This window comes from Lactuca serriola, chromosome 8 (assembly GCF_051521515.1).
Source record: "Lactuca serriola cultivar US96UC23 chromosome 8, Lser_US96UC23_V15, whole genome shotgun sequence".
Classification (NCBI taxonomy): domain Eukaryota; kingdom Viridiplantae; phylum Streptophyta; class Magnoliopsida; order Asterales; family Asteraceae; genus Lactuca; species Lactuca serriola.
Window position 1 is genome coordinate 225103778 of NC_136415.1, and position 12657 is coordinate 225116434.

At 35.6% G+C, this 12657-nt stretch overlaps 1 protein-coding gene and 1 long non-coding RNA gene across 3 annotated transcripts; both read right to left on the minus strand.

The window, feature by feature from the left end:
• Positions 1-633: 633 nt before the first annotated feature.
• On the minus strand, positions 634-6740 carry LOC145068561 (uncharacterized). 2 transcript variants are annotated; one of them, XM_079015540.1, is made up of 15 exons: positions 6411-6740; positions 5456-5595; positions 4690-4945; positions 4500-4589; positions 4339-4429; positions 4192-4258; positions 4040-4084; positions 3787-3956; positions 3596-3694; positions 3420-3488; positions 2413-2551; positions 2144-2333; positions 1679-1800; positions 1084-1120; positions 634-990 (listed from the first exon to the last, which is right to left on the minus strand). In XM_079015540.1, exons 2-15 carry the CDS (start codon positions 5588-5590, stop codon positions 824-826), a joined length of 1677 nt encoding a protein of 558 aa, XP_078871666.1. In that variant the 5' UTR covers positions 5591-5595; positions 6411-6740; the 3' UTR covers positions 634-823. The 2 variants fall into 2 exon arrangements, with proteins under 2 accessions (XP_078871666.1, XP_078871667.1); XM_079015541.1 differs by having other exon boundaries at positions 5467-5595; positions 6411-6738.
• Positions 6741-11308: 4568 nt separating this feature from the next.
• Positions 11309-11736, minus strand: LOC145068563 (uncharacterized). Its single transcript, XR_013689004.1, has 3 exons — positions 11645-11736; positions 11497-11563; positions 11309-11394 (listed from the first exon to the last, which is right to left on the minus strand). It is a non-coding gene; the product is annotated as an uncharacterized LOC145068563 (long non-coding RNA).
• Between the last annotated feature and the right edge of the window lie 921 nt (positions 11737-12657).

The following is a 12657-nucleotide window of genomic DNA, read 5'->3' on the forward strand; positions in this document are numbered from 1 at the left end:
CATATTTTCGGTGACATTATGCTTCAGAAATCATCATGTTACAGGATTTTGGTTGTGCTAAGTAAAGAATGAGAAAGTAAAGAATCAAAAAAGAGAAATCTTAAATTGGAATGAGAAATAAAGAAATTTTATGCAGTAGCCACTAGGTTTAACAGAGAACTAATGAAATTATAACAAGAATGATCAGTTCTTCAATCGATTAAAGATTCTGCTCCTTGGACTGGACAATGCGTTTTTCTAGATGACGATTGGCTTCTCAAGAAGATGCTTGAACGCTCAAGATGACGCCCCCAAACAGCTTTGAATTGAACCACGACTAAACTGTGAGCCAAACCGTATATACGGTATTAATTACCAAATCAAATTTATGCCCCTTTTTCTATGTTGCCCTAGGCTACGGCCCATCTCGCCCATTGGGCCAGCCTGAGTCTAAGGTTGTGTTTGTTTTTGAAGTGGTAAAATATATTCATACAAATAAATATTGTTATGAAATAGATTGTTGTATTTAATGTCTACCGTCTTTTCAATTGGCCACTATATGTTTTCACAATCCATGTGAAAACATATTAATTTGTTAACACAAATATTGTTATGAGTTTGAATTAGAGTGCTAGTTGATATTGTTGGATCCCCTTTGTCAAAAATGTGAGAGACATGACTCAACATCAACCTTTCTTTCTCCTGTCCAAAGACAAAAGTGATCTTTTTATACAAAAATGACTTTCACCTTACTGATTTGAAGATTTGAAGCTCAAAAAAAAAACAAGTGAAAGCAACACAATATGAAAAAATACTAAATAAAATTCTGCTAACACAAACAATATTAGTAATCATCATCGGAGTAGTTTTCATCACTATCTTGATCATATATATGATATTCTCCATCACTATTTTCACCATCTTGGAACTCATTGCCTCCTCCATTATTATAAGGAAAACTACCAAAGAGGTCTTGCAAGTAGCTCTTTGAAATGTTATCTTCATTTGTATCTTTACAACATATAGGAAATTTCATATCAAAATAAAGAAAAAAAATCACATGACAAAAAATAAGTAAAGGAAAAATGGTAACAATAAGGATACAAGATGGTTCTTGTAAGAAATTGGTCCCATCACCAACCTAGAAACAAACATTAACAAAATAAATATTAGAGGAAAAGAATATAGAAAAAAAAAAAAAAAACAATGTGTTGTCCTTATTCTCAAATATTTTTTAAAATAATGAGTAAATTACACGAATGGTCCCTATGGTTTGGGGTAATTAGCACGCCTGGTCCCTAATTTAATTTTTTAACTCGGAAGGTCCCTACTGTTTGTTTTTGTTATACACTTGGTCCCTACTGTTTGTTTTTGTTACGAGATTGGTCCCTGTCTTACCTAAAAAGACTATTTAAATAAGGAAAATTTGTTGGGTAGGTAAGGTAAGATGAGGGGATGAGATTGGGGTGTGTTTATTTAAATAAATTAAAAAATCAATGGCAAAATAGTCTTTTTAGGTAAGACAGAGACCAAGTGCGTAACAAAAACAACCAGTAAGGACCTTCCGATTTAAAAAATTAAATTAGAGACCAAACACGCAAATTACCCTAAACCATAGGGATCATTCGTGTAATTTACTCTAAAATAATTTATCCAAGCATCATGTGAACAAAAAAAGGGTAGTTTCAATAACACTTACCAAATCAAGTCCCTCATCCGCATCAAAATCTTCATCCTCCATATCATCTTCTACATCATCATCATCCTCATCATCTTCTTCTTCATCATTGCTCATGCCTTTTTCTTCAATAATCACCTCATCTGCTTAGTCAAAGCGTGGTCAAAAGTCAAAAGTCAAAACCACTTGCATATTTAGCCTCCATTTGTTATACATGACATAACATAACATAACATGACATGACATGACATGACATGGCATAACATCATGTGATGAATCAGAGGCTATTTGATAGCCTCTGAACGAAACCATTTAGAATCGGTCAGCATTCAACGCGTTTGATACAGCCTTTGAACGGTTAAGAAATCCGACAATGACTTAACCATTAAGAGGTTGGAATGATTCAGCGCTTGACCTTTTTGTCAGTGCAAAAGACGAAAACGCCCTCTTCATCAAAAAAAAAATTGAAAAATGGTAAATTTGCACCTCTATTGATTTGTTGGTTAACTATCGGCTCCTTTACTACAGTTACTGCTCTTTTTGACTTTTCAAGACGTGAAGAAGCCGATTTGAGAAAAGACTCAGCACCAGCGTTTGGATACACGGATAGGAACCTCACAGCAACACATAACCGAAAAATCTCAAGGACATGTGGAGTAAACCAACCTGTCGCCAGCTGTAAATGTATATAAACAACATTAAAAAATAATAATAATAACATTTGTTATAAAAAAAAGTAAGAAATAAAGACTTACATTGCAAGTTGTTTGAGTCGAAGGCTTTGTCATCTCTTGTTGAATGTAATCATCGGGAAGTTCATATAATTGAAGTGAAATTTGACATTTGTAAGGGAAAACTCGAAAACCACATAAATCTCCCCATTTATGCTTTAATCTGCATAAAAGTTTATTTAATTATATTGTTGTATTTTAATGTGATAATTGTTTCAAATGGATTTAAATTTTGTGTAGTTATGTTTCTTAAATATAGGTTAATCTTAAAAAAGACCTTATATTTTGTTTTTTATTTGGGCTTAAACCTCGACTTTATTTTATTTTTTCTGAAAAAGACCTTGCATTTTTTCATTTTTTTCGATTTGGCCCTTTTAGTAATTTTTTTTTTTTCCAAAAAAAGGGTTTTATGCAGAAAAATCTCATTATTTTGGGAAATTTTTGATGAAGTCCTAAATGTTTTTTTAACAGAAAAGACCCAATTATTTAACATTTTGCTTAAATTAACGAAAAAGTAGTTATTTTATTTTAACAGAAATTGACAAATTATGTGTTTTTCTCAAAATAATGAGACTTTTCTGTTAAAAAAAAACGTTTAGGACTTTATCAAAAAAATTCCCAAAATAATAAGACGTTTTTGCATAAAACCCCCAAAAAAACATATAAAAATGTGAGGGTTTTTTCGGAAAAAAATGGAAAAATACAAGGTCTTTTTAGAAAAAAAAATGAAGTTTAAGGTTTAATCCGGAAAAACATAAAATATAAGGCCCTTTTTGAGATTAACCCCTTATATAATATAAAGTTTTAAGTTATTGTAACAAACAAATTTTAGACAAATTTGTAAAAACCTTGTAAATTGAAGGGGTATTCATGAAAATCTAGAAAAGTTGGAGGAAAGGAATATACTTGGAATATACTACTTGGTGTAAAAAATGGAGTGGATGAATCACTATTAACTCCATTTTTTTATAATAATAATATCAAAGTTTATATTCTAAAAAAAAAAAGATAAAATTTTATAAATGTGTCACCCGGATGCTATGCCATTATCACAATAGCTTCGTAAGGATGGAGGTACTCTGAAGTCAATCCTTTGATATCTGTTTCCAAAACATAAAAAAAAAAAAAAAAAAAAAAAAAAAAAAAAAAAAAAAATCAATAAATCTTTTTTTAGAATCAATAAAATTAAAAATGATAAAATTCTCACATGCGAGATTCCGAATCTTTACGTGGATCGTATCCTTTTCTGATCCAAAACCTAAGAAAAGGTCCGTTTGAAAAATAATATGCTGCCCTAAATAGAAGCCTATAAATGAGGACATGACATAAATCAGTAAGAGAACATTTTACAAATTTGCCCTCGTATATGCAAGATAAGTTTGTAAACAGTAAACACACCTTTTCAAATAGTTGCTACTAAGTTTGAGACCTTTGTTTGACAAATGTTCAGACAAAGATTCTTTGATCCATATAGGACGCTCCTCAAACGAATCACAAACTGCCATCTGGCAATTCCATTCATCTGTTCCTTCTTTTATAAACTTTTCCCAGTTTACTTTTTTAGGAACATGTATCAACACGTTAAGGCCACCAAAAAAAGAAATAGTGGAAGAAATAAGAAGAATCTATAAAAGGAGTTGTAATTAAGGATATCTTTGATGTTGAAATCAATTGCAAGACTTGGCTCAATGTCCATCTACACTCAAACAATAAGTTAGAAAGAACATAAGTTATGGTAAGATTACTGTTTTGCCCTCAAGATAAAAAAAAATATATTATTGAGAAGTGATTGATCTTACTTACCTCCCAACGATGTTGTACAACTCCCTCTTGTTTCTTTTTCAAACTCACATACATAGATGGTTTCAACCTACAAGAATATAAATGAGGAGGGCATTTACGTCTTTTGAACATATCTTATTGTAGCAAGATAAAACATCTTATTCTTACACCACATTCTCCGGAATATTCTTCAATGAGAAAAGGGGAGGCAATAAAATCATCAAATCCTCTTGATCCGCATCAATAAGGCCATGTTTTTCTACAAAGTTACACAAAACACAAAAAGTTACATTTTTCAATTATATATCATTTTTTTAATAAACACGCACCAAATTGTGGTTCCACATCATCCCAATTTCTCTTCTTTTTCCGTGCCACGTCAGCATGAACACCAAGAACATGTTGGTAATCTACCATTCCTGTATGACTCAAACACAACATGTTTAGGGTTCAGGGTTTATGGTTTAGGGTTTAGGGTTTAGGGTATACATAAATGTAAAGATTGGACATTTTTCTCACCATTAAAATAATATGTTTCTGACACATGTCCAACAATATCTGCACAAATCGTGTCTTCTTGTTTTTCTAATATATGTGTCTCATTCTCATCATCTTCTTTCAAATGAGCATTTGCAGTGATTTCGGGTTGAATATTTTGTTTTGAAATCTTGACCAAAAAATTGTTACAAGGGACAAGCTCCCCGTGTGCAGGATGTGAGTAAGGATCTTCAGGGCGGAAACGAAGTTCTAGAAGATTTGATGGCGACTCACGAGCCTACATATCATGCCACAAAACCTAATTGAAATTTCTAGAAGTTATTTTGAAACCTCATATTTCAGAATAACTGCAAACTTTTTATACGTGACAAAAAGTTGCAGCTTTTTTGTCCCACCCACAAAAGTAGGACAAAAACTACAGCTTATTGTCTCATGTCAATAAGACAAGCTACAACTTTTTGTCCTCCCAACAAGGTAGGACAAAAAGTTGCAGCATTTTTGTCCCACCCAAAAAGTGGGACAAAAACTGTAGCTTATTGTCCCATGTCAATGAGACAAATTGCAGCTTTTTGTCCCACCTGAAAAAGTGGGACAAAAACTACAGTTTTTTGTGGCATGTCAATGAGACAAAAACTACAACTTTTTGTCCAACCCAATAAGAGGGACAAAAACTGCATATTATTGTCTCATCCAAAAAGATGAGACAATAACTTCAGCCTTTTTGCTCACCTATAAATGGAAGCTTTTAATATAATGGAAGAATGTGTGGGTGTGGTAATTAGCATACCATGGAAATACCTTCGGCTCCACCAAGAGTAACCAAAGCACGTTCCATAGATGAAGGATAACCAGGATAGTTGACTCCAAAGACTTTGTTACTTGGTAAAGTTCCCGAAATACAACCATCTTTTATCACCCCCATTGATACTATTGAAGTTGCAACAATGTAAAAACTCAAGGGAATTAATTCAATACAAAGGGATAATAACACTTGAAACAAAACAAAAGCATGTGTTAAGTAGCAAACATGGTAAAAGATGTAAAGTACTTTGCTTCAATTGGAATTGGATTATGGCACATTATATACATAGGAAAATCTATAGTTCAAACATCTGCATAATAGACTCGCAGTAAAGGATGGTTAATGAAACAGCATCATTTCTAACATCCCTGTTCACATATGACAAAAACCTTCGGACATTAGAAATGTTGAATTGGGAATTGGATTATTCATTTTAAAATTTAGGAATTTGATTACTAATCAGGAAAATATAATGATATGTGATTGGTTTTGAAGCAAAAAGACATGAGTGAGTTCACTGTTACAAATACTTTGATGATATTTGACCTCTCCCCTGATATCATTACCTATGTATAGGATATGTTATGGTTCAATCAGTGATTAAGCATTGTGTAAAGTAGATAAAAATCAAAATTAAAATTTACTTGAATGTGAACCTGTGGTTAAACTAGTATAAATAGGATGTTCAGTTTCCCATGCTTTAATTAAAAGGAACAAAACATCAAACACCTTGTAGGCGTTAATAAAACTTGAATGAAAAGAATAAATTGTAAGAGCTAACAAGAATTAAAACAACCAGATGCTAAATAATATGGATCCCAACGTAAAAGGAAGGCAATATCAGAACAAGAAATTAACAAAATCGTAAAACTTATTCACTGCCTGATAACCAAAATTACACACACAGTTTTATCAATGAACTAACGAAGACCTAACATACCTGGTTCAAAATCTGAGCCTGCTGATCGATGAAGAAGAAACGATGTGATTGATGAAGAAGGCAGCGAAGCTGACCGACGATGGAGAAGGCAGAAGGTTGCCGGTGCTGGAGAGGGCGACGGTGGAGGAGGTGACCGGTGAGGCTTATGCGGATGGAGGGACACAATGGAGAGGAAGGAGTTAAGTCACCGTTCAAGGAGAAGAAGAGGGCAAATAAAGGCAAAGGACGTTCTTTTCTCAGTCAGCTTTTTTTCTCAGCTGACCGAACCAGGCTTTGAGGATGGAGCAAGAGGTTGCGAGTCGGATCTTACCTCTCTTTCGGTAAGAGGCCAAACAAACGACTGGTAAAACCTAACATGACATGAAATTAAGGGTATGTTTTAAATGGTCCTTATGTTTTTTTTTCTTGCATTTAAAGGACCTAAGACTTGGTTACTATTAACCTGATTATTAAGGACCTAAGACTTGGTTACTATGCCGAATCAAATGTCGGTATATAAAATTTAAGGCACCTTCACCTTCAATGCCAAATGATCGTTCAACTGTCTTCATCCCTGAAAAACAACTTCTCCTTCATCTGTGATTTTTTTTCTTTTCATCTAAATCACAACTTATCTATTCAATACATCGATTTCTCCGTATCAATGATTCGAGATTGTGATTAGAAATCTTCGTGCTATATCACATTCTCATCTGATTCCATCAGATGGATTATTTACGATTTTAGATGTTCTTCAATACATGTATGTGAAATTCAAACTCCACCACCAACCATATCATGCTACTAGTTCTCAACCATCATCCACTTACCACCGATCATCATCATAGTTCACCTACATGGGTTTTGAAAAATGATTTAAAGCACAACATAATAACTCTTGCAAGAAGAGTGATGCACACAGCAGAAGAGGTTGAAGCAACGAAGCTGATGCACACAATAACTCTTACAAGAGGAGTGATCAGACACTTGTTCGACATCATGATATGTCGTCTTCAAACCCAATATTTTTCCAAATTTCCAAATTTAGGTTGTGACGGAGCTGAGGAAATTAATTCAGTGGTTCTAGGACGAGACGTCTTCTTTAAACATCGTGAAACCGATAGGTTACATTTAGAGAAAAATTGAAGAGGTTAAGTTGATATTCTCTATCAATTTTAGGGCTTCTAAAATGTCTTCTTCACAGATCAATTTGAGAACCCTGCAAACTACAAACTACATCAGCTCATTATGAAGGAATTAGGTCTAAGATATGGGATGAGACAAGAGGCAAATTACATGCTTTTGTTACAATTGCAGGGACATATGGCACTATAGTTGGTGTTTCTTGATATTTAAAGGAAAATGATCCAGGGATAAAGTGTTATCTTGTGGATCCTCTTGGTTATGGCTTGTTTAACAAAGTGACAAGAGTCATGATATACACAAGAGAACAGGCTAAAGGGAAGGGGTTAAAGAATCCATTTGATACACCGAAGGAATATGGATCAATAGATTGACTGATATTTCAAAATGGCTCAACTTGATGGATATTTCTAATATTTTTGTTCCTTTTATTAGCTTCCTTCTGGGGAATGGTGGACAATTTATTAGAAGTTCTTTAGTAGTGAAATGTATTGGTCGTATATCGTATGTTGCTGGTGGTGGTACTTTTCGTGATGATGAGAGTAGTACCCCATTACCGTTGGTGTCATTGTGGCTTTTATTTGGTTTGAAACACAACATTCACATACATTGTAACATGCCGACTCTCAGGTATAAGAATTTTATCTAAAAAGGACAGTTTGATTTGGAACTCGTCGAGTTGATGGCCTCAACTCGACGAGTAGGAAGATCTCTATTCGTCGAGTTGTGGATGCAAAACTCAACGAGTTGACGGCTGATTATGAAACCCTAATTTTCAGGGTTTTGCACCATATTTAAAGACCTTATGACTAATTTGCAGCCTGCTTCATCGTCCCCTCAATCAGAGAAACCCTAATATTGCCTTCCCTCTCCATTTTGAGTGTGTGTGTGTGTGTGAGTTTTAAGAGTGTTCTTTTATGCTTTTTCTTGAAGAAGTTAGAAGATTGGTGGTGCATAGTGACGGGAGAAGTTGTGGATCCGGGATTATCAGTGTTCTTGTAGCCATTTGGAGGTATAAAGTTTATACCTTGGCCTTTCATTTCTTAGATCTCCTCCTATGGAAGTGTATTGGCATTTTTGGTTCATATTGGAGCCATTTTTGGGATTGGAGCATGTCTTGAAGCTATGACTTAAGATTTGGACACCTCTAGGCCTCCATGGACATAAAGTTTATCTAGTCTTGGCCCTCCTCCATACCCTAAACCCCTTATTAAGCTATATTTGAGTGTTTTAGCAACTTGGATACCATGCATGGATGTAAAGTTAGCAACTTTACGTGGTATCTTAACCCTAGGGGACCAAATCTGTAGTTTGGGGCTTTAGATTTGACTAGAAGGGGCTGAATATGTGTAACATCCCAAAAATACGGGCCAAAAATTTCATTTTTAATTAAATGATTTGCAATACGGTTGTAACAAAATATCATAAGATAATAACTTTTAATAAAACATGTCTCGTGACCGTGACCAAAACAAAATATAATAGTGTCAGAGTACAAATCCCAGTATGACTCCTAGTGCGGAATACAAAGAGCATGTGTGTAATGAGCTGCTACCGCGCCAGCTCCTTCCCCTTGAATGAAGAGGTACCTGAAACAACAACTGAAAACCGTAAGCACGAAGCTTAGTGAGTTCCCCCACTATACCACATACCATGTAACCACATAACATACATATATTTTCAGGCATATCTGGGCCGCCTCAACCCACCCGCAATCACACAATCACATATAGATATCAAACGCTAGCTAGCATGCACAGATAGTAATACAAATCTAACCGATCACTAATCATATCATCATCCTATATACCAGGATACAAATCTAACAGATCAATAAGTGTAGCACCATCCTATCTACTAGGATGCATATCTAATAAATCACTAATCATGTCATCATGAAATAAACCAGGATATAAATCCAAAAAGGGTCGGCCTTGGTGCTATAGACCCTGTCAGTATAGTAGGAGGAACTCACCTCGCAAGTAGCACTGGATGATAATGTCAATCTCCCAAACACAACTCCAAACTCAAACACCTACAACCACCATAGAACCAATTCTATCAAGACCCAAATTACCGAAATACCCTCGGAAGTCAAACTTGGTCAACCCTTGGTCAAAATCAACGTCAATAGTCAAGTTCAACAGTCCATATTGACCCAACTCGTCGAGTGCATCTAGCAACTCGTCGAGTTCCTTCAGAACTCTGAAAAATCGTGAAAACTTGATTCAACTCGTCGAGTTGCCAAAACAACCCGTCAAGCCCATACAATATCCATAAGACCAGGAAAAGCCCTAACCAACTCATCGAGTTATCTCACCAACTCGTTGATTTCACTCAGAATCCTAAAAGCGAGAAAACCTTTATCCAACTTGTCAAGTTAGCTAAGCAACTCGTCGATTTCCTTCAGCCCTTTTCTCATTCAGCCGCTTTTAAATCGAAATCATGGCTCCAAACTGTAGATCTAGCCTTCTAAGATGAAGTTACCACGTAAAGTTGCTAACTTTACGTGCATGCAAGGCCTCAAGAGGCAAAAACACCCAAAACTAAGCTTAAGAAGAGGTTTAGGGCATGGAGAAGGGCCAAAACTAGATAAAGTCGATGACTTTATGTCCATGGGGGGCTAGAGGAGTCCAGATCAGAAACCATATCCTCAAGACAAGCTCAAAACCCGAGAGTGACTCAATTTTGCACTAGAAATGACCATATTCTTTCATAAGGGAAGATCTAAGCAATAAGAGGTCAAGGTAATAGCTTTATACCTCAATATGAATGCCAAAACAAAGTAGATACCAGATCTACAACCTCCTTCTCACTCCAATATCTTCAATCTTCAATAGTCCTTTAAAAAGGGCACCAAAAGTGACTTTCCAAGCTCACACACTCACACAATAGGGTACTTAGGGTTTTCTCCGGTAAGGGGCGATGAGAGAGGCTACAAGTGAGCCATAAGATCCTTTAAATAGGGTGCAAAACCTAAAAATTACAGTTTTCACATCTAGCTTCAACTCATCGAGTTAGGTCCTCCAACTCGTCAAGTGGGTTCTAAATTTTACGCGGCCATCCTGGTCTCTACACGACGAGTTAGGGCCTCCAACTCGTCGAGTTGCCTTAAAAATATGAATATAAAAGCTTTAAATTTATACCTGGGAGTCCGGATGTTACAATTCTCCCCTTCTTGAGCTAGACTTCGTCCTCAAAGTCTGTTGCGGTGAACAACTCCGGGTAATGCTCCCGCATCTCAGCTTCCGGCTCCTAAGTCCACTCTGATCCCCTCCGGTGCTCCCACTGTACCTTTACCAAAGGTATCTGCTTGTTACGTAAAAACTTCACCTTCCTTTCCAGACCAGCCACTGGCCTCTCAACGTATTTCAGGCGCTTATCGACCTGAATATCATCCAATGACACAACCGCCTTCTCATCCAATATGCACTTTCACAGCTACAAGACGTGAAAAGTGTTGTGGATCTGACTGAGCTCCTCCGGGAGATCCAGTCTATATGCCACCTTGCCAACCCTGGAAATTATCCTGAATGACCCAATGTATTGGCGACCCAACTTTCCCCTTTTCCTTAAGCGTATCACACACTTCCAGGGTGAGACCTTCAGTAGTACCATATCGCCAACCCGAAACTTCAACTCAGATCGGTACCGGTCGGCATAACTCTTTTGGCAATTCCATTCATATGTTCCTTCTTTTATAAACTTTTCCCAATTTACTTTTTTAGGAACATGTGTCAACATGTTAAGGCCAACAAAAAAAAAGAAATAGTGGAAGAAATAAGAAGAATCTATAAAAGGAGTTGTAATTAAGGATATCTTTGATGTTGAAATCAATTGCAATAATTGGCTCAATATCCATCTACACTCACACAATAAGTTAGAAAAAACATAAGTTATGGTAAGATTATTGTTTTGCCCTCAAGATAAAAAAAAATATTGAAAAGTGATTGATCTTACTTACCTCCCAACGATGTTGTACAACTCCCTCTTGTTTCTTTTTCAAACTCACATACATAGATGGTTTCAACCTACAAGAATATAAATGAGGAGGGGCATTTACGTCTTTTGAACATATCTTATTGTGACAATATAAAGCATCTTATTCTTACACCACATTCTCCGGAATATTCTTCAATGAGAAAAGAGGGGATAATAAAATCATCAAATCCTCTTGATCCACATCAATAAGGCCATGTTTCTCTACAAAGTTACACAAAACACAAAAAGTTACATTTTTTCAATTATATATCATTTTTTAATAAACACGCACCAAATTATGGTTCCACATCATCCCAATTTCTCTTCTTTTTCCGTGCCACGTCAGCATGAACACCTAGAACATGTTGGTAGTCTACCATTCCTGTATGATTCAAACACAACATGTTTAGGGTTCAGGGTTTATGGTTTACATAAATGTAAAGATTGGACATTTTTCTCACCATTAAAATAATATGTTTCTGACACATGTCCAACAATATCTGCACAAATCGTGTCTTCTTGTTTTTCTAATATATGTGTCTCATTCTCATCATCTTCTTTCAAATGAGCATTTGCAGTGATTTCGGGTTGAATATTTTGTTTTGAAATCTTGAGCAAAAAATTGTTACAAGGGACAAGCTCCCCATGTGCAGGATGTGAGTATGGATCTTCAGGGTGGAAATGAAGTTCTAGAAGATTTGATGGTGAATCGTGAGCCTACGTATCATTCCATAAATCTAACTGAAATTTCTAGAAGTTATTCTGAAACCTCATAGGTTTCAAAATAACTGCAACTTTTTGTCTGTGACAAAAAGTTGCAGCTTTTTTGTCCCATAGAAAAAAGTGGGACAAAAACTGCAGCTTATTGTCTCATGTCAATGAGACAAAAACTGCAACTTATTGTCTCATGTCAATGAGACAAAAACTGCAACTTTTTGTCCCACATGAAAAAATGGAATAAAAACTGTAGCCTTTTATCCCACCCAAAAAGAGGGACAAAAATGTGGATTATTGTCGTATCAAAAAATATGGGACGAAAACTGCAGATTATTGTCCCATGTCAATGATATAAAAACTGCAGTTTTTTGTCTGACATGAAAAAGTGGGACAAAACTGCAAATTTTTGTTCCACCCAACAAGATAG